General features: G+C 49.2%; 1 protein-coding gene across 52 annotated transcripts in view; it reads right to left on the minus strand.

Annotated features, from left to right (window-relative positions):
* Positions 1-14,356: 14,356 nt before the first annotated feature.
* Positions 14,357-17,739, minus strand: part of Mical3 (microtubule associated monooxygenase, calponin and LIM domain containing 3) — a 199,387-nt gene continuing 196,004 nt past the window's right edge. For all 52 annotated transcript variants that reach the window (XM_087658217.1, XM_087658195.1, XM_087658196.1 and 49 more), the window contains 2 exon segments: positions 17,613-17,686; positions 14,357-17,532 (listed from right to left, as the gene is read on the minus strand). In XM_087658217.1, the coding sequence (XP_087514343.1) occupies positions 17,348-17,532; positions 17,613-17,686 (259 nt within the window). In that variant the 3' untranslated portion in view covers positions 14,357-17,347.

A 17,739-nucleotide genomic window follows, 5' to 3' on the forward strand; every position in this document is an offset into this window, starting at 1 on the left:
ATTTAGCTCAGTGGTAGAGCGCTTGCCTAGCAAGCACAAGGCCCTGGGTTCGGTCCCCAGCTCCGAAAAAAAGAAAAAAGAAAAAAAAAAAGGAAAATAATGAGAAAAAAATTGTTTGAGACACTGTCTCACTATGTAGCCCTGACTGGCCTGAAACTAGCTATGCAGACCAGGCTGTCCTAGAACTTACAGAGATCATCCTGCCTCTGCCTCTGGGATTATAGGCATGCATGATCATGACCCGAACAAGTAATATTTTTAACTGGGATTCTCTCTGAGGTATTTGGCAATCAAAGCAAATGAAAAAAAGGGAGATTGATTCCACAACTTCATAAAGACGGACATCCCAATTTTTACTCTAAACGAGTCCAACCTTACCACTGAACTTTGAGTGAAACTTGTACTTTTTTTTTTTTTTTTTGGTTCTTTTTTTCGGAGCTGGGGACCGAACCCAGGGCCTTGCGCTTCCTAGGCAAGTGCTCTACCACTGAGCTAAATCCCCAGCCCTGAAACTTGTACTTTTAATGTGCAGCCCAAAGAGTCTCTAAATTAGGCGGTGTTGAAGGGAGGATCTAGAAATTTTAGCTAGAAGCAGCTTCATTAAAATAAATATATTTTCCCCGAGGTAGCTGGTGTGAACACAGGAGCCTGGTGTGAACGGGGCGTTTCTCGCCTGAAAGTTAGAGGTCACAGAACAATCACCTCCTGGTCCCAGGCCCATTCTTCCTTTGACAGAAAGGAATAGGGATTAGCTAGGGTGGGCATAGCACAGTCTCTCCACCCAGCCAGCAGGCTCACACAAGCTAAGTGTTCTTTGTCCCTAAATATTTCTAGGACCACGTAGACCCAATCGTATTCCAGAGGTTGTTTTAAATACATAACCTTATAGGCAACCTACTTTTTAATAAGGGTTCAACATCTCCCCCAGCCCAGCAGAGGTAGTAGGAGAGAAAAGTTATTAGAATGTGGGTGAAGTGGACCTGTTCAGTAGTTCTTTGGCAGCTGTTCAGTCCCATAGCAAACACCAAATGGGACTGAGCTGCAGACCAGACCTCTAAGCAGGCAGACGCCTCACACGAACTGGCAGCTATAGTCCAGGCCTGAAGAAACTGCCAGGCTCTCCTGAGGCGAGTCCGAAGAGGCGGCGAGCTGCTTCAGGAACCTCACGAGCAGTTCTTGGGTGAGTTTCTCTCAGTGGCCATGTTACCCCAAGTTGAGATCAGCAGTGCTATATGAGGTGAACCAATACCTGGGTGTAGTTAGCAAAGAAGAGTGAGGCGGGAGATACCAAACCAATGTTCAGTGCTCATTTCCCACTGTCTGAGGGGTCATACTTGTACTCCTTCATCAAGTGCCCTTTCATATGTTTGCCATATCCTTCCACCTGTGTCTGCTTCAGGAAAACATTCTTTCGAGTGTCTGCTTTAGCAAGATATCCTTTCACCTGTGTGCCCCAGTGAAACGTCATTTGACGCAACTGACTTTCCAAAGAAACAGAAGTTTCCACTTCATAACCTTTCTTGGAGGCGTTTACATTCTAACAAATCCTCATAACTCGGAAGCCTCCTAACCTCAGCACTACTCAGCACTCTCCCCCACCATACACATCACGGAGGTCTTTAGGGGAAGGGAAGTGTCCTTAAGATAGAGGTTACTATGTAGCCCAGACTAGCCTAGAACTAGGATCTTCCTGGGCCACCAGCCTGCCTTCTGGTTGTCAAACCTTGAAGGAAGAATTGCACACTCCTCTGCCCTCTGGTACAGAACTCTAAGAGCCGTATCTCTCTCTTTGGCGACTCGGCACCACTCCACACATGACCTTCGCTTCTCACCACCCGCCAGAACTCTCTGGATTCGTGGATGGAAGACGCACACGTGCAACCTTTATATTTCGAGACGCCTTAACTAGCTCAGTGGTTGGATTTTTCCGAACCTCCCCGAGGCTGGCACACACGCCCCTCTGGTATTCTTGAACTAATACTTGCTAAATCTATATTTTATCTCTGTTACACCAAACCCCATCAGGGGGATGGCCCCTGGGGCCACTCGTTTGGATTCTTACATGGCGGGCCTTTAAGTCTGATCTTTCTTCTTCTATGTCATGGCGTGGTTTGTCCTATGCCCCTCTCATGGTAGACTCCCTTCCTCTTCTCCCTTGCGTTTCTTGCCTGGAAATCCTAAAAAGTCCCGCCTCTTTCACCCAGCCCAGCCATTAGCTGTTAGTTCTTTATTGTTCAATCAAAACCTGATGTGGTACAGGGACCCTCAGCATCTGGAGATGTAGATTCCCATGTGATTTTGTGATAAAGCACTAGAACCCATCCCTGACACTCCAGGCAGTACTACTGTGTGTGTCTGTCTCCATCCCGTAATTGGAGAAAGCATAACTGTACATCTATAAATGTGTGTGCCCCAGACATGGCTGTGTCTTAGTTGCTCTTCTGTTACCATGACAAAACAGCATGACCACAACACCTTACAAAAGAAAGCATTTAGCTGGGTGGTGGTGGCACACCCCTTTAATCCCAGCACTTGGAAGGCAGAGGCAGGAGGATCTCTGAGTTCGAGGCCAGCCTGGTCTACAGAGTGATTCCGGGACAACCAGGTCTATACAGAAAAACCCTGTCTCAAGAAAAAAAGCATTTAATTTGGGGCTCAGAGTTCCAGAGGTTGAGGGTCCATGACCATCATGGCAGAGGGCTTGGCAACAGACACACAGACAGGGTGATGGAGAGTCGCTGAGGTTTTCATCCTTATCTGCAAGTAGGAAGTACAGAGGGAAAGATTCTTTTTGAGGATTTGAAACCTCAAAGCCCGCCCTCAGTGACACACCTTCTCCAACAAGGCTATATCTCCTAGTCCTTCCCAAATAGCTCCATCAACTGGGGAGCAAGTATTCAGTGAGCCTGTAGAGGTCAGTCTTAGTCACTGTTCTAATGCTGTGAAGAGGCATCATCTTAGTTCAGTTTACTGTTGCTATAATGAAAGACCATGGCCCAAAGCAAACTGGTGAGGAAAAGGTTCATTGGCTTACATTTCCACATCCTTGTCCATCGTTAGAAGAAGTCAGGACAGGAACTCAAACAGGGTAGGAACCGGGGGCAGGAGCTGATGCAGAAGCTATGGAGGGGTGCTGCTTGCTGGCTTGCTCCTCATGGCTTGCTCAGCCTACTTATAGAACTTAGAATCACGCACCCCAGGGGTGGTTCCCACCCACAGTAAACTGGTCTCTCCTCCACCAATCACTAATTAAGAAAATATACTTTAGCTAGCTCTAATGGAGACATCTTCTCAATTGAGGTTCCCTCCTTTCAGATGACTCTAGCTTGTGTCAAGTTGACATAAAACTAGCCAGGACATGCCAGGCAGTGGTGGCACAAACCTTTAATCCCAGCCGTCAGAGGCAGAGGCAGGAAGATCTCTGAGTTTGAGGCCAGTCTGGTCTATATAGTGAGTTCCAATTCAGCCATGACTATACAGAGAAATGCTATTTCAGAAAAAAACAAACAAACAAGCAAACAAACAAATTAGCCAGGAGAGACCCCATGACCAGAGTAATTGTTGTAAAAGGAAGCATTTGACTGGAGGCTTGCTCAGTCCATTGTCATCATGGCAGGGAGCATGGCGACACCCAGGCAGATATGGTGCTGGATTAATAGCCAAGAGTTCTATATCCTGATCCTCAAGAAGAGAGGGGGAGACTCTGGGCCTGACATGGGCTTTTAAAAACTCAAAGCCCATCCCCAGTGACACACTTCAGAAGAAGGTGACTGGAGGAAGAAGCCTCCATGGGTTAGGTGAGTCATGATATAATGACCATGTGGGTTGGCTGATTAAAGTTAAGAGCAGCCCACATGAAACATGTAAATTACATAATGGGATTGTTGGCTGGGAAATAGACATGATAGCACAGAGGGTAGATATCCGCCCTGCTCTTGTGCTGTTTAAGGCTTATTTAATAAAAGTTGTGTGTCTTTTATCCAGGAACTGAACAGTCAGAGGTGAGGTGGAAACCCTGGACTGGGATTAAAAATGTTAACCACAAACTCCCTCCAACCCAGTCCTTATAATCCTTTCAAATAGCATCACTTCCCGGTGACTTAAGTATTCAAATATACGAGCCTGTGGGGACCATTTCTACTCCAGCCCCCACAGGCCCCTCTCATTCAAACCATGACAGGCTGGTACGGATAGCTGACCTTGAAACTCCTAGAAGCCCTCCCTTTTCAGTTTCCCAAATACTGGGGTTATAGGCCTATGTCACCATGCCTGATTTATCTGATTTATTTCTGTTTTTTTTTTTTTTTAAGGTAAAAAAACCTAGGGGTAAAGATGCTGGGTCAGGGAACATTTAATTCTATTAGAAGGTTTAGGTTCTCAAGTGGTCATACAGGAGGCCGGAGATGGCTCAGCGGTTAGGGTTCTTGCTGCCCTCTCACCGTGATAGGGCTGTGAATCCCAGTGTCCACACCAAGTGTTCACCACCAGGTCTCTAGGGCTTTTTTTTCCCCCTTTTGTTTTTAATCACTTTGATTGATTGATTGTGTGTGTGTGTGTGTGTGTGTGTGTGTGTGTGTGTGTGTGTCAGAGAGAGAGAGAGAGAGAGAGAGAGAGAGAGAGAGAGAGAGAGAGAGACAGGACATATTGAAGTCAGAGGGTAACTCGGAGGAGTCTCTTGTTCCCTTCTGCCATGTGGGCTGGTAGCTGGTGCCTTTCCCTGTGAGCCATTCTTGCCAGCCCCACGTTGGTTTTTGAGGCAAGGTCTGTCACTAGGAACTGGGGCTTACTGTTCAGGGTAGGCCAGCAGGCCAGTGAACCCCAGGAATGAAACACACAAGGCGTTTTTTGTTTTTTTGTATTTTGAGGCATGGTCTCACTTCGTAGCCATGTCTGACCCACCTGGAACCTGTATCAAGCAGGGGTGCCTCTGCCTTCTGAGCGCTGGGATTAAAGGTGTGTACCACTGTGCCTACTTCATCCTTGGTGGCCTTTTAAGTTCATGCAGGGGATCAAACTAAGGTCATCGTCAACTACACAGTGAATTTGAGGCCAGGCACATTCCTGGCACCAGGGTGTGGTTGTAAAGTCCCGCATTCCTTTCTCATGGTTTGTGCATTTATAGTTTTCCATATATGGGGGAAGTCGACGAGGGGCAGTCATGGTCGGGGTTGCTAGGACTCATCGTGTAAAAGAACACATCTCGCAAACAGCTAAAAGCACCTGAGAAAGAGGAGGAGATGGGCTTGGTTATACTCATGCCCCAACACTCAGTTCAACCTGACTCCGTGAGTCGTAACTACAGTAAGAAAGACCATGCCTGGATGGGACAGTACAAGTACTGAGCAACGGCCCCGTGGGACATGGTCACACAAGAAACATCTGGCGAGTAGGTAGCAGTAGAGTGTGAGGAAGAGCCCTGGGGGGTCAGGTGGAGGGTGAGCACAGAATGGCCTTGCTGTGGGATTTATTTCCCTCTCTTGGTGACCCTAGGTTCAACCCTTCAACAGCCGCAGGCTCAGTTCCTCCATCAGTCAGAGACGAGCCTTTGTGTCCTTCCCATCACAGGGGATGTTAGTGTGCCTCATAGACACCCTATGAATAAATGAAACATCATTTCAGTATTGTATAGTGTCTTCGGGTTTCTAATCCTGCACAAACACCATGCCCAAGAAGCAAGCTGGGGAGGAAAGGGTTCATTCAGCTTACACTTCCACATTGCTGTTCATCACCAAAGGAAGTCAGGACTGGAACTCAAGCAGGACAGGAAGTAGGAGCTGATGCAGAGGCCATGGAGGGATGCTACTTATGGGCTTGCTTCCCCTGGCTTGCTCAGCTTGCTTTCTTATAGAACCCAGGACTACCAGCCCACCAGGGATGGCACTACACATAATGGGCCCTTCTCCCCTTGATCACTAATTGAGAAAATGCCTTACAGCTGGATCTCATGGAGGCATTTCCTCAAGGGAGGCTCCTTTCTCTGTGATAACTCCAGCTTGTATCAAGTTGACACACAAAACCAGCCAGTACATATAGAAAGTGCTCCGAGAATGTGGCTGTTGATCTGTTTTGATAGTCTGTTATTAGGCTCCTGCAAGCTCTATGGGTGGCAGTGGGGTTTGGAAGGCAGGAGTGTGGGTTCAGGGACTTAGGAACTAGGGCCTTTTTTTTTTTTTTTTTTTAAAGACAGTGTTTCCCCGGGCCAGGGATGGGGGTGGGACACACATCTTTAATTTCAGCACTCAGGAGGCAGAAGCAGAGGCAGGCAGAACTCTGTGAGTTCAAGGCCTGTTTATGGTCTACAGAGTGAGTTCTAGGACAGCCAGAGCTACATAGTGATACTCTGTCTTGAAAAAGATGGTGTCTCGTATAGCCCAAGCTGGCCGAGAACTCCATCTATAAAGTCCAGTATGACAGTGAAAAAATTATATTCGTTTGTAAGTAAGTAAATAAATTCTAGTGGAAGACCAGCGGATGCCATGATAGATCTTGGTTGTCAACTTGACTATGTCTGGAATCAACTAAAAGCCAAGGCACTGGGTAAGCCTGTGTGGGGTTGAGGGAAGCTGACCCATTCTAAATCTCTGCCACACCTTCTGGTGGCAAGCCACATTAAAGGGCATGGAGGAAGGAAGCTTTCCTTCCTAGCCTGCTTGCCCCGTGCTCCTCCGCCCGTGTTAGAACTAACTTCTTGGGATTCCAAAGTAGGTCTAAGACCATCAGCTCTCCAGAATGCTCTAGGAGTCCAGTGGGGGTCTGGCACTGCCCCAGGGCCTGAACTACTACCCTCTCCATCCACCTTTCCACTGGGAGACAGCCACTGTTGGATTACAGGGACCACATTCTGTAAATCAGTCTAATCTCCTTTATTTATAAACATTTATTCTGCCAGTTCTGTTCCTTTAGGGGGCCTTGACTAATACAGAGAACAACTCAGTTCTCCTTTTCCTGGGAATCCTGGGGTTTGCCATTGACAGGGAATGACTGCCCTTTTCCTGTCCCGCTCCCGGCTCAAGCCTCTCCAGTGCTGGGACTACAGGCATGGGACACTCTGTGTGATTAGTAAATGAGTCTTTTGAAGGGCCAGAAATGGGATCCTGTAGAGAGACATGCTTTCTGCGGGGCACATGTGGGAACCCAAGGCTTCACACATGCTAAGCCAGCACCCCACTAATGACTCCCCCTTCTTCACCCTGTTCCCCTTATACTGCTGAGCCAGTGGTCCTTCCATTCCCAGCAAGACCTCTTGACCTCCACAGGGCCCTTGCTGCTCTTCCAACCTCTACTCCCAGTCCACTCTTTTTTTGGTAATTAGCTTTTCCACTGAGTGTACCTGTGTCTTTATAGGCCCCGTGCCTTCTCCTTCTCTGCACAGGCTCAGCAGAGCTGGCAACAGGATGTCACCAGTTGACCCCCCACCTACCCTGGGCCTGTAGGGGGAAGGGGTGTCAAAGTTTCCTCTGTCCTGGCCACTTTCCACCTGGGTGAAACCATGACAGTAAGCTCCTGCTCCAGTCACAGTGACAAGAGACAAGTGTAAGCTGTTGAGTCCAGGTGTGTGCACCCTCTGCACTTAGTCATTTTCTTTCTTTCTTTTTCTTTTTTTCCCCCTCCATCTTTATTAAATTGGGTATTTCTTATATTACAATCGTTATTCCCTTTCCCAGTTTCCAGGCCAACATCCCCCTAACCCCTCTCCCTCCCCTTCGATGTGGGTTTTCCCCTCCCCATCCTCCCCCCATTACCGCCCTCCCCTCAAGAATCCCGTTCACTGGGGGTTCAGTCTTGGCAGGACCAACGGCTTCCCCTTCCACTGGTGCTCTTACTAGGATATTCATTGCTACCTATGAGGTCAGAGTCCAGGGTCAGTCCATGTATAGTCTTTGGGTAGTGGCTTAGTCCCTGGAAGCTCTGGTTAGTTGGCATTGTTGTTCATATGGGGTCTCGAGCCCCTTCAAGCTCTTCCAGTCCTTTCTCTGATTCCTTCAACAGGGATCCCGTTCTCAGTTCAGTGGTTTGCTGCTGGCATTTGCCTATGTATTTGCTGTATTCTGGGTGTCTCTCTCAGGAGAGATCTACATCCGGTTCCTGTCGGCCTGCACTTCTTTGCTTCATCCATCTTATCTAGTTTGGTGGCTGTATATGTATGGGCCACATGTGGGGCAGGCTCTGAATGGGCGTTCCTTCAGCCTCTGTTCTAAACTTTGCCTCCCTATTCCTTCCCAAGGGTATTCTTGTTTCCCTTTTAAAGAAGGAGTGAAGCATCCGCATTTTAGTCATCCTTCTTGAGTTTCATATATTCTGTACATTTAAGGTAATTTGAGCATTTGGGCTAATATCCACTTATCAACTTAGTCATTTTTAATGGCTCACTGTGAACAGCCCCGGGACTCAAGGGCCCCTAATGGAACGCTAGACTGATGGAGGGAAGATGGTGGTAGTTCATCTGTCACGACCACTGCATCCTCCAGGGCTCACACAAAGCCACCAGGATTGTCTTGGGACACAAAACAAGGGACAGGCCAATGTTATTGTCCATGGACAGTAGGTTGATAGGAAACCAGCGGTGAGAGCAAGGTGTCCATTGTAGGGTGGGCTGAGGCAACATGCTGGAGGCTGAGGGAGCAGCGGCTCTCCTGAAGGGATACTCTGCCCTGGGTGTAAGAGTGTGATGTTGGAATCCAGCTCTGCTCAGGTCTTCCCTCTCATGGATACTGTGGCACTCTCTGTGGATCCCTAGCCGACAGACTTCCGGGTGCTGGGGTCTTTCACTTAAAGGAGTGAGTTCACATCAAGGCCACACACCCTGCTCCTCACCCCATTCTTTGCCTCTGAATAAGAGCTTGATAGCAGGTTTTTGTGGCAAAAAATACCCTCATCCTCAGAAGGTTTAGGAGACCCCTACTTTTGCTATAATGGCCTTGATCACCTCTCTTCAAAGTCCCCTGCCAAGCTTGCCTCCGGTGCTGGGGTTTGAACTCCCCTCAACTCCCCACCATGCTGTTGTCCCTCCATGGTGTTAAAAACTTCTCTCTTTTGAGATAGGGGTCTTACAATGTAGCCATGGCTAGTCTGGAACTCGTTATGTAGACCAGGTTGGCCCTGACCTCAGAATTTCACCTGCTTCTGTTTTCCCAGTCACTCAGATTAAAAGCGTGCAATACCACGCTTGGCCAGTAAATGTTTAATAAACTCCACACCCACCTCGATCCATCTCAGTATCACCTTGAGTCTTCACCTGAGACTTTTACTGGGAAGGTGAAAGGCACCATTCCCTGGGTGCCTTCATCTCACGATGTCTGTAGCTCGCAGGCTTTGAAAGACAGATGGGTGGGAAGACAGGAGAGACAAACCCAGCTGGAGGAAAGATCCTGGACCAAGGTCTGGGGGCTGGAGGAGGTCCTGTCACTTACACCTGAGCTGCAGTGTCATACAGTACTCTGCCGAGGTGGCACTTGGTCCTCTGCTTCCGGAGGGCAGGATAGGGAGAGCCCTGATGTGACTCAACACCTACGGTAAGTCAGAAGCCCTGTGTGGGATTTCCCAAGTTTCATACCCTGGCTGTGCCTTGGCACTCTTTGATCTGCTCTAACAGTTACCAGTGAGGATGCCCAGCTCAAGGAAGGAAAAGCAGAGACCTGGAGGGGCTGGCTTCTCAAAGCCATATAAATGTCCCTTCCTTGGGTCTGGCCATAGCTCAGACAGACTCCTGGGGAAGGAGTAGAAGAACGGGGCTGGCATTTCCAAAGAGCCAGACCCCTCAACATTTGCCCTGAGGTGGATCTGATTATGGCCCACAGACCACCTTTTGTATTGCTGTTCTTCCTGAAGCCAGCTCTGTCTGTCTGTCTGTCTGTCCACCTGTCCATCCATTCATCCATTTTTTTTTCTTCAAACTAGAGTTTCTCTGTGTAGCTCTGGCTGCCCTGGAACTTACTTTGTAGATCAGGCTGGCCTCAAACTTAAAGATCCCCCTGCCTCTGCCTCCTGAGTTATGGCATTAAAGGTGTGCACCACCACTGCTTAGTAATTTTTTACAGCTTAAGCTGGCCCAGAAGACAGTATGTGGCCAGGCAGACCTAGAATTCACGTCAGTCTCCTGTTTCAGCCTCCCAGGTGTGAGCAGTCTATGCTCTGCTCTTTGGCTGTTCTTGATACATAGCACAGACACGCTATTTCTGTCCTTAGTTCCTTTATGGGACTTCCCCATATCAAATCCAAACCCTGGCTTCCTTCCCCTCCTTCACTCTGCCCTGGGATCCAGATGTCCTCGGGAATTCCAAGAAAAGTGAGCAGGGACAGCTTCTGGGTTGGGCTCTGAGCAGGCCAGACTGGCATGTGACTGTGACTCAGAGCCTGAGAGAGAAAGAGAGGCACACGGTACAGAGCAAGTGCCATTGGCTCTTTTCTGTTCCACCACCATTTGATGGAGCAAAGACTTAGGAGACGGATTTGGAGAGCTAAGTTCAAGGTCAGTCAGCTCCAATAGTAGCCAGACTGAGCAGACACCAAATCAGTTCCCTAGGGCTCTTTATGTCACAGGGCCAAGTGACTTATATGACATTTCCTCCGGAGTGATGTAGAGACTCAAAGGATGATCATTAGTGAACTGAGAACAGAGGAAGGGCCTGGGTGAAGCCTCCATTGGCCTGGAGGCAAAGGAGTTTTAAACCATGGCTCCACAATATCTATATACAGAATATATACATTATACGCACATACACATATGTCTGCATATATTAGTATCATATATACATATATGTATATATACTACATATAGGATACTAAACCCCATTATATATGCTAATAATTTAAAATAATAAGGAATATTTTAAAGTTTGCATTTATTTATGGGACAAGTGTGAGGAACAAGTATGTCAGCTTTCTTCCTACTGTGTCTGAGGAGTGAACAGGGCTACAAAGCGAGCGCTTTTGCTGATTAAATCTGAGCCATTTTGACAGCTGCACTATTGGTTTTCAGTTTCCAGAAAGACAGACAGTAAATAAAAGGGCCTGTCTTAGGGTGGCCCTGTCTCAGGGTGGCCCTCCTACATTGCTGAAGGCAGGGTCTGTCCGAGTCGGTAATGGGAACTTCGTGGGACCCTGACTCACGTTTCCTGTGGGGCTGCTGTAGTCCTGGGAAAAGCAGCCACACTGCATCTGTCTGGAAGATCCCTCAGACTGGGGAGTGGTGCTGGCCCCTGGAGTCAGCCTGGTAACAGACTCAGAAGGAGACTGGTTTAGGGAGGTTGCAAAGGGTGAGCCACAGGTTTGAGATGCCAACATGACCTTGAAGGCTGGGGCTGACCAGGGATGATGGAGGGTCTCACTTGGCTGCTGGCAAGTTAAGGTCCAATGACTCCTGACTTGTGATGACTTCTATTTATTTCTTGTTCTTTTTGCTTGAGAGGTACTCAAGTCATCCAAGCTGACCTCATGGCTGCTACGTACCCAAGGATGAACGGCCTTCAACTTCTGATTCTTCTGCCCCACCCTTCCAAGCACTGGGCGAGGTGTGTGCCACCATGCCTGGATTTATGACAGCTCTCCTTATCTCTATTATTTTAAATTGTGTGTAATGTGTCTGTGTGGGGGCGTATGCACCTGAATGCAGTGCCACTTTCCAGCCAGGTTCCAAGATTTTAAATGTCAACCCCAAATTTCTATATTTGTAAAGAATGGTGTAACTTTGGGCTGGAGAGATGGCTTGGTAGTTAAGAACACTTGCTCTTCCAGAAGACCCAAGTTAAGTGCCCCGAACCCGTGTCAGGCAGCTCACAACTTTAGCTGTAACTCCAGTTTCCTGGGCTCTGACATCTCTAGTTACTGCTGGCACCTGGAGTGACATTCACACACCCACACAGACAGACACAGACAAGGGCTGGAGAGATGGCTCAGAGGTTAAGAGCAGTCAGTGTTCTTCTAGAGATCCTGAGTTCAATTCCCAGCAACTACATGGTGGCTCACAACCATCTGTAATCTGATGATCTCTTCTGGTGTGTCTGAAGACAGCTACAGTGTACTCATGCATACATTAAATAAATCTTGACACACACACACACACACACACACACACACACACAGAGAAACACACAGACACATACAGAAATACACACAGACACATACAGAAACACAGACACACAAAAGACACAGAAACACACAGACACATACAGAAACACACACAGACACATACAGAAACACACAAAGACACAAACACACAGACATATACAGAAACACACACACACACAAACACACAGACACATACAGAAACACACACAGACACATAAACACAGACACATACAGAAACAGCCGGACACACACACAGACACAAAAATTTTTTTTTCTTTTCTCTTTTTTTCGGGGCTGGGGACCGAACCCAGGACCTTGTGCTTCCTAGGCAAGCGCTCTACCACTGAGCCAAATCCCCCACCCCCACAAATTTTAAAACAAAATAAAATTTTTTAAAAAAGTTGCAGAATTTACATCTTTGGTTAGAAACTTCTGTTTTCCATGTTTCTCTGTCTCTCTCATTTCTTCCCTTAACCTCTGTAGAACATTTCATACCTCATATGGGCAGTCAGGTGTCTACCCCTGAGGGCTGTCTCTTCCTGGGGGAGGTTTGTCTACTCACCAGTAATAGGGAGCAGTCTATAACCACAATCCAGTGTGGGAGATCAGAGGTAGCCTGAAAATGGATCTCGGAATTAGGAATGCCACCTTGCAGTGAAATCCATTTTATAAGAGGAAGAATGGGCTGGGGTTCCCTATGTAAGTATTTTATGGCCTTCTGTCAGGAGGTCTCTAGAGAGAAAAAAACCTTTCTGAATTTAAAGTTTCCCCCAGAAGACAGCCACTTGCTGTTCCTCCCCTGGGTCAGGAGGCAGGTAGCCTCCAAGTTCCCAGGCTTCTGTGGCTCATAAGGAAAGGTGCTTCCAAAAGATGCTCTCAAGAGCCCAAGCCCCCCTGCCTGGAAGCTTCTCCTGGGGTCTCCATACCTACATGCTCCCCTAAACCTTCTCCAGCAAGGTACGAATGGAGAGGGGAGCCAAGTTTGCATACACGCACATTCCCACCTCTGTACATCAGGAAGGCACACACCCACGGTCTGAGGCTGACCCAGGCCTGACCAGCATCTTCACCACTTACCTTCTTACTGGGGCACGTACCTATTCTCCTCTCCACTCTTCTCCCAGGAGTCAGCTGGGCTGGCCGAGGCCAGGAATGGTGGTTTCTTGGGAGAAGCCCCTAAAACTACCATTTCCTGCCACCTGGGGACGAAAGTGTGCCTAACAGCCGCAGCTGTCTCTCAGTCTTATGGTATGAAGGCCTCTGGGGGAAAACAATGGCTGGCGTGGGTGGCCACTTAGCTGCTCTTCCCTTTCAAAAGACAAGAGGCAACCTGCCCTTCCTGAGGAGCCCAGGGCCACAGTGGGTCCCTCCTAGGCTGGTTATTTCTGGTCCCCTCCTTTCTCATCTCCCATTATGTATTGACCCCTGACCAATGGGCTTTCTCTCTAGCTGGTGATCCAGGTGTGGTGACTGACCGTCCTCCGAGCCACAGAACTGCCATTTTGGGGAGTTCAGTTTCACCCCCTTGAAAAGATCATCCCAGCTAGGTTGTTGAAGGTGTATGCTCTCATGGGGTGGGGGGAGGAGGGGGTACCAGAGTACCCAGTTGTTGTCTACTGCCCATGTACACAACTCTGCCTTCCTTATACATTCTGGGCCTTGGGGCAGGGCTGCTTATAGCGGTAGGGTGAAGAAAGGGGAGCCCTCACCTCTGCTGGGCAAAGTCTTCTCAGGTGAAGTGTTTTGTGGGGAGAATCCACACCCTGGTAAGTAACCTACACTCTGCAGGGAAGCCCAATAAACACACTGCTTTCTGAAGTGTGGTGGAATCATGCCGTAGCTTGTCTTTGGGACCTTAAAATTTAGCAACACCAGTCTGCTTTCTAAAGATAGGGTCTCTACATAGAGTCCTGGAACTCCCAATGTAGACCAGGCTGGCCTTGAACTCAGAGATCCAGGTCCCTCTACCTCCTAAGTGCTGAGACTGAAGGCAAGTGTGCCCCCGTCACCCTGCAGGAGGTAATACCTGTCTTGAGAAACTGGGTTTGGCTTCCTCGGCCATTACCCAGTGCTTCTTGTCAAGTACTAGCCACTGATGGCCAAGTCAGGTAACACAGGGGATTCGCAAGTCACAGACCAGATGAAAAGCTCTACTCTTTGAGAATCCCTGCTGTACACATTCACGTCTAAGCTGCCCAAATGATTTGTGTAGACCTCACTCACCTAAAAGGTAGGGGATAGATGTGTCTCAGCTCAATGCCAAGAGCAGAAAAACGACTTCAGAAATACATTTTTCATTTCTTTAAAAAAACGAAACAAAACAAAACTTTATTGCGCACAAAACAGACCATTCCCTCTTCTGGGTCGTGTTACCGTCTTCCAAAGAAAATTTCTTTAAAATGTGGTACTGGGGGATTGAACCATGGGCCTTATGCATGCTAAACACACATTCTACCACTGAGCTATATTCCCAGCCCCCCGGTATTTGTTGTCCCCGCCTCTCCTCTCCCAGTGAGAAATGTCTTCTTCTTCTTCTTCTTCTTCTTCTTCTTCTTCTTCTTCTTCTTTTCTTCTTCTTCTTCTTCTTCTTCTTCTTCTTCTTCTTCTTTTTTTTAAGTCTACAGCTGCTGGTCAAAATTACCTCAAGGTTGGCTGTTGGGGACAAAAATATCAACTGAGCAGGGTTTTACTGCCTTCCGCTTGCACTCCAGGGATAGAGGCTAGAGCCTCCTGAACTGCTCTTAGCCTTGAGTTTGGGTTTACTCAAATGCACTCTGTGTGTGTATGAAGTGTACACATCCCTCTCTTCCCTGTCTTCAACTGAAGACATAATTCCTGGGAAGAATGCATGACTGGAGCTGTGCATGTTTCCAGAGGCGGAGAACACTTCCTGTCTGGTCCCCGGACCACTGAAATCAACTGCAAACTAGTGGTTACAGACTGGGAGCCTAAGAAAAGTGCTCTGTGAGAACCTGAAGTCCTCGCGCTGCCGTCACGACTGGAGAGCTGGGGGACGTCTCCCGAGGCTGGTGAATTCTGAGGCCCTCCTGCAAAGTGTTCTGCCCACTTTCCAATGACTGCTGGAAGCAGTGTGTGTGCTTTGGAGAGATCAGCAGGTCATGGCTGACCACGACAGAGGCAGAAGGGAACACCTGTTGCTTCTGCTCTGTGAGGCCACGAGAGGTGCAGCATGCCCCTGCATCCTTGTTGGGTTGCTCTGGAAACGGTTTCCTTGTTCTGGGTTAGCAGGAATGACAGAGCTGAGCTGCATGGGATTGCCGGTGGCACTGTGGAGGAGGACAGGCTCAAGGAGAAGGCCGCACAGGCGATGATGGCCCTGTCCAAAGTCCAGTTTTATTGGCAGATTGTAGTTGAAAATGGAATCCAGAACATCCTCCTCTTATAGAATAAAAATAGCAATACTGCCACGTCAGTGACCAGGAAGTGATGACATCAGAGCTGTGGTGGTTGCCAGCAGCACATCTGGATTTCCACGGGAGCGATGGCAGCTTCTGTTCAAGGTGAAGGAGTAAGATAGCCGTTTGCTCCTCTGGAGTTGGGTGGATGGATGTTCAAGATGAGGCACAGTGTGGTTCCCATGGGAAGTCCAGGGTCAGTGTGGGCCCTTGGCTGTCGTCTGCACTAGCCCCTCCCACAGCTGGTGTGGCCTTTCCAGATTGGTACGGCACCAGTGGATCGGTCCATGTGCTGCTGTTTTGAGAGAAGCACCCTGGCCACAGTCACCGGTCTCTGGCTAAACCATGGGAAATGAACAGCTTGGTTTATGCATCTGGTTACATGGTGCTTACTGGCTCTTGCCAGGTTGAGAAAATCCTGGTGTAGGCAGAGAAGATTGGAGTGGCTGGTACGTTGAAGTGAGACCAGCGTACAGGTTCCTGTCTAGCTGGACTGAGCATTTTCACCAGCTAGCCTAAGGACAAGGTCGCACTCTACCTGGTCCCAGCAAGCATGAAGAGGGGCTAGTCTCAACCTTTAACCTATGTACAGTAGGTAAAACCTTGGCAGCAAAACTGGACAAAGTGGGTTCCACACAGTCAAGATCCCCAAAAGACCAGAACAGCCTGTCTGGCCTCCTGGTGCTGAAATGTATCCGCACAGAGAGGCCATTCTCCTGCACAAGTCCAGCGGCAACGGGAACAGGGCGCTGGGTGGAGGAGGGGACAGAGAAGCTGTGAGCAAGGACCCACAGGGACTTGAGCTGCTTCCTGGCGCCAACCAGTCGGGTACACCATTAAGAATCTAATAAATAAATGCTTGTAACAAGAATCAGGTCAGTTTTGCATCAGGCTGCATGGGATGTACAAAGACCCCCCCTCGTCACGTCCACGCGCAGGTGACAGGCAGTGTCTCTAGTAAAGGTATAAAAATGACGTTGCTTTACTTTCAAGTATTAAAAAAATAAGTTAATTGACAAAAAGGGGCCGAAGTGGCTGAGTGTCTGGCCAGGCTGTCAATGTGCAAACACAGGAAAATGCCAAGGAGAGCCCTCTCCTGTACTGATGTGGGCGCTGACCAGGGACTGCGCCTCTCTGTCAACAGGACTAGGGTGGGGAAGGGGTGGGGGAGGAGTTGACAAGGTAGGGCCTCCTTCAGCTCTCCCAAAGTCAATACTTTCCAGTGTCAAAATGGTTGTGAACTAAAAGCAAAACACAGCAATCCACGGGCTTCAGGCCACTGCCCATGTGAGAGGCCTGGGGCACTTGGCCACTGGGGATCCAGTGTGTGGTGGGGCAGACCCCTCTTGCACCCTCCTAACTTGCATAATGAACCTGCCTACTTCCCCTGCGAGAGCTGGGTGAGCATTACCCCTGCGGGGGTCGCTCCCGGCTGGATCTCCATCCACAGCCCTTTTCTGAAGATGCCTCTGTACTTTTCTCTTTGGTGGTGCTTCAGGGAGCATGAGGGCAACGGTTGCTCTGCTCTGCAGGTGCTCTGTGGTGGCAGTGGCTCTGGAGAGGAGCCACTTGAAAGAGGTGCCAGGCAGCAAGCCCTCAGGGACCTGAAGGCGGTTCCCCTGGGGCACATATCAAACATGCCCATCTCCTCCCTCCTGAGTGGGGAGTCTGGGGGTGGGGGGCGCCTCTCCTTGGAGGTGACGTCACCTCAGATGATAACCCTCACCTGGGGTTTTCCCACAGCGTGGTGTCTGAGCACTGCCCTCTGGGGACGCCAGGCTTCTTCTGAACCTGGATCCAGTGGTTTGGGAGAACGCAGCCGGGTCAGGTGGGTGCCAATCTACCAGACACAATGGTAGGCAGGCTCAGGACCAGTCCAGGCTGAAGCCCTTGCACAGCATAGCAGCCTCCAGGTCCTTGTCCTCCTCTTTCTCCCGCAGTCGCTGCTCCTCCAACAGGGCCACCAGCGAGTCTCTCTGCTCCACCACCTCCAGCATCTCGTTCAGGATCTTCTTCTCCTCTGAGAGCTCCTCCTCGGTCTTCAGGTGATCTGCCGAGAGGCTGAAGGCATCAGGTGCGGCCTGCGGTAGTGGCCCACGTCACCTCCCCACCCACCTGCCCTCTGCTTACCTTCCACGGCCATCCGCTCCCTCAGCTCCTGCTGCAGCCGGCTCTGCCGGTCTTCCAGCTCCAGTTCCCGGGCGCTGAGACAGGGAGACAGACACAGAGACAGTGACTTGGAGATCCGCTCTCTCAC

Source organism: Rattus norvegicus, chromosome 4 (genome assembly GCF_021556685.1).
Source record: "Rattus norvegicus strain SHRSP/BbbUtx chromosome 4, alternate assembly SHRSP_T2T, whole genome shotgun sequence".
NCBI classification, from domain to species: domain Eukaryota; kingdom Metazoa; phylum Chordata; class Mammalia; order Rodentia; family Muridae; genus Rattus; species Rattus norvegicus.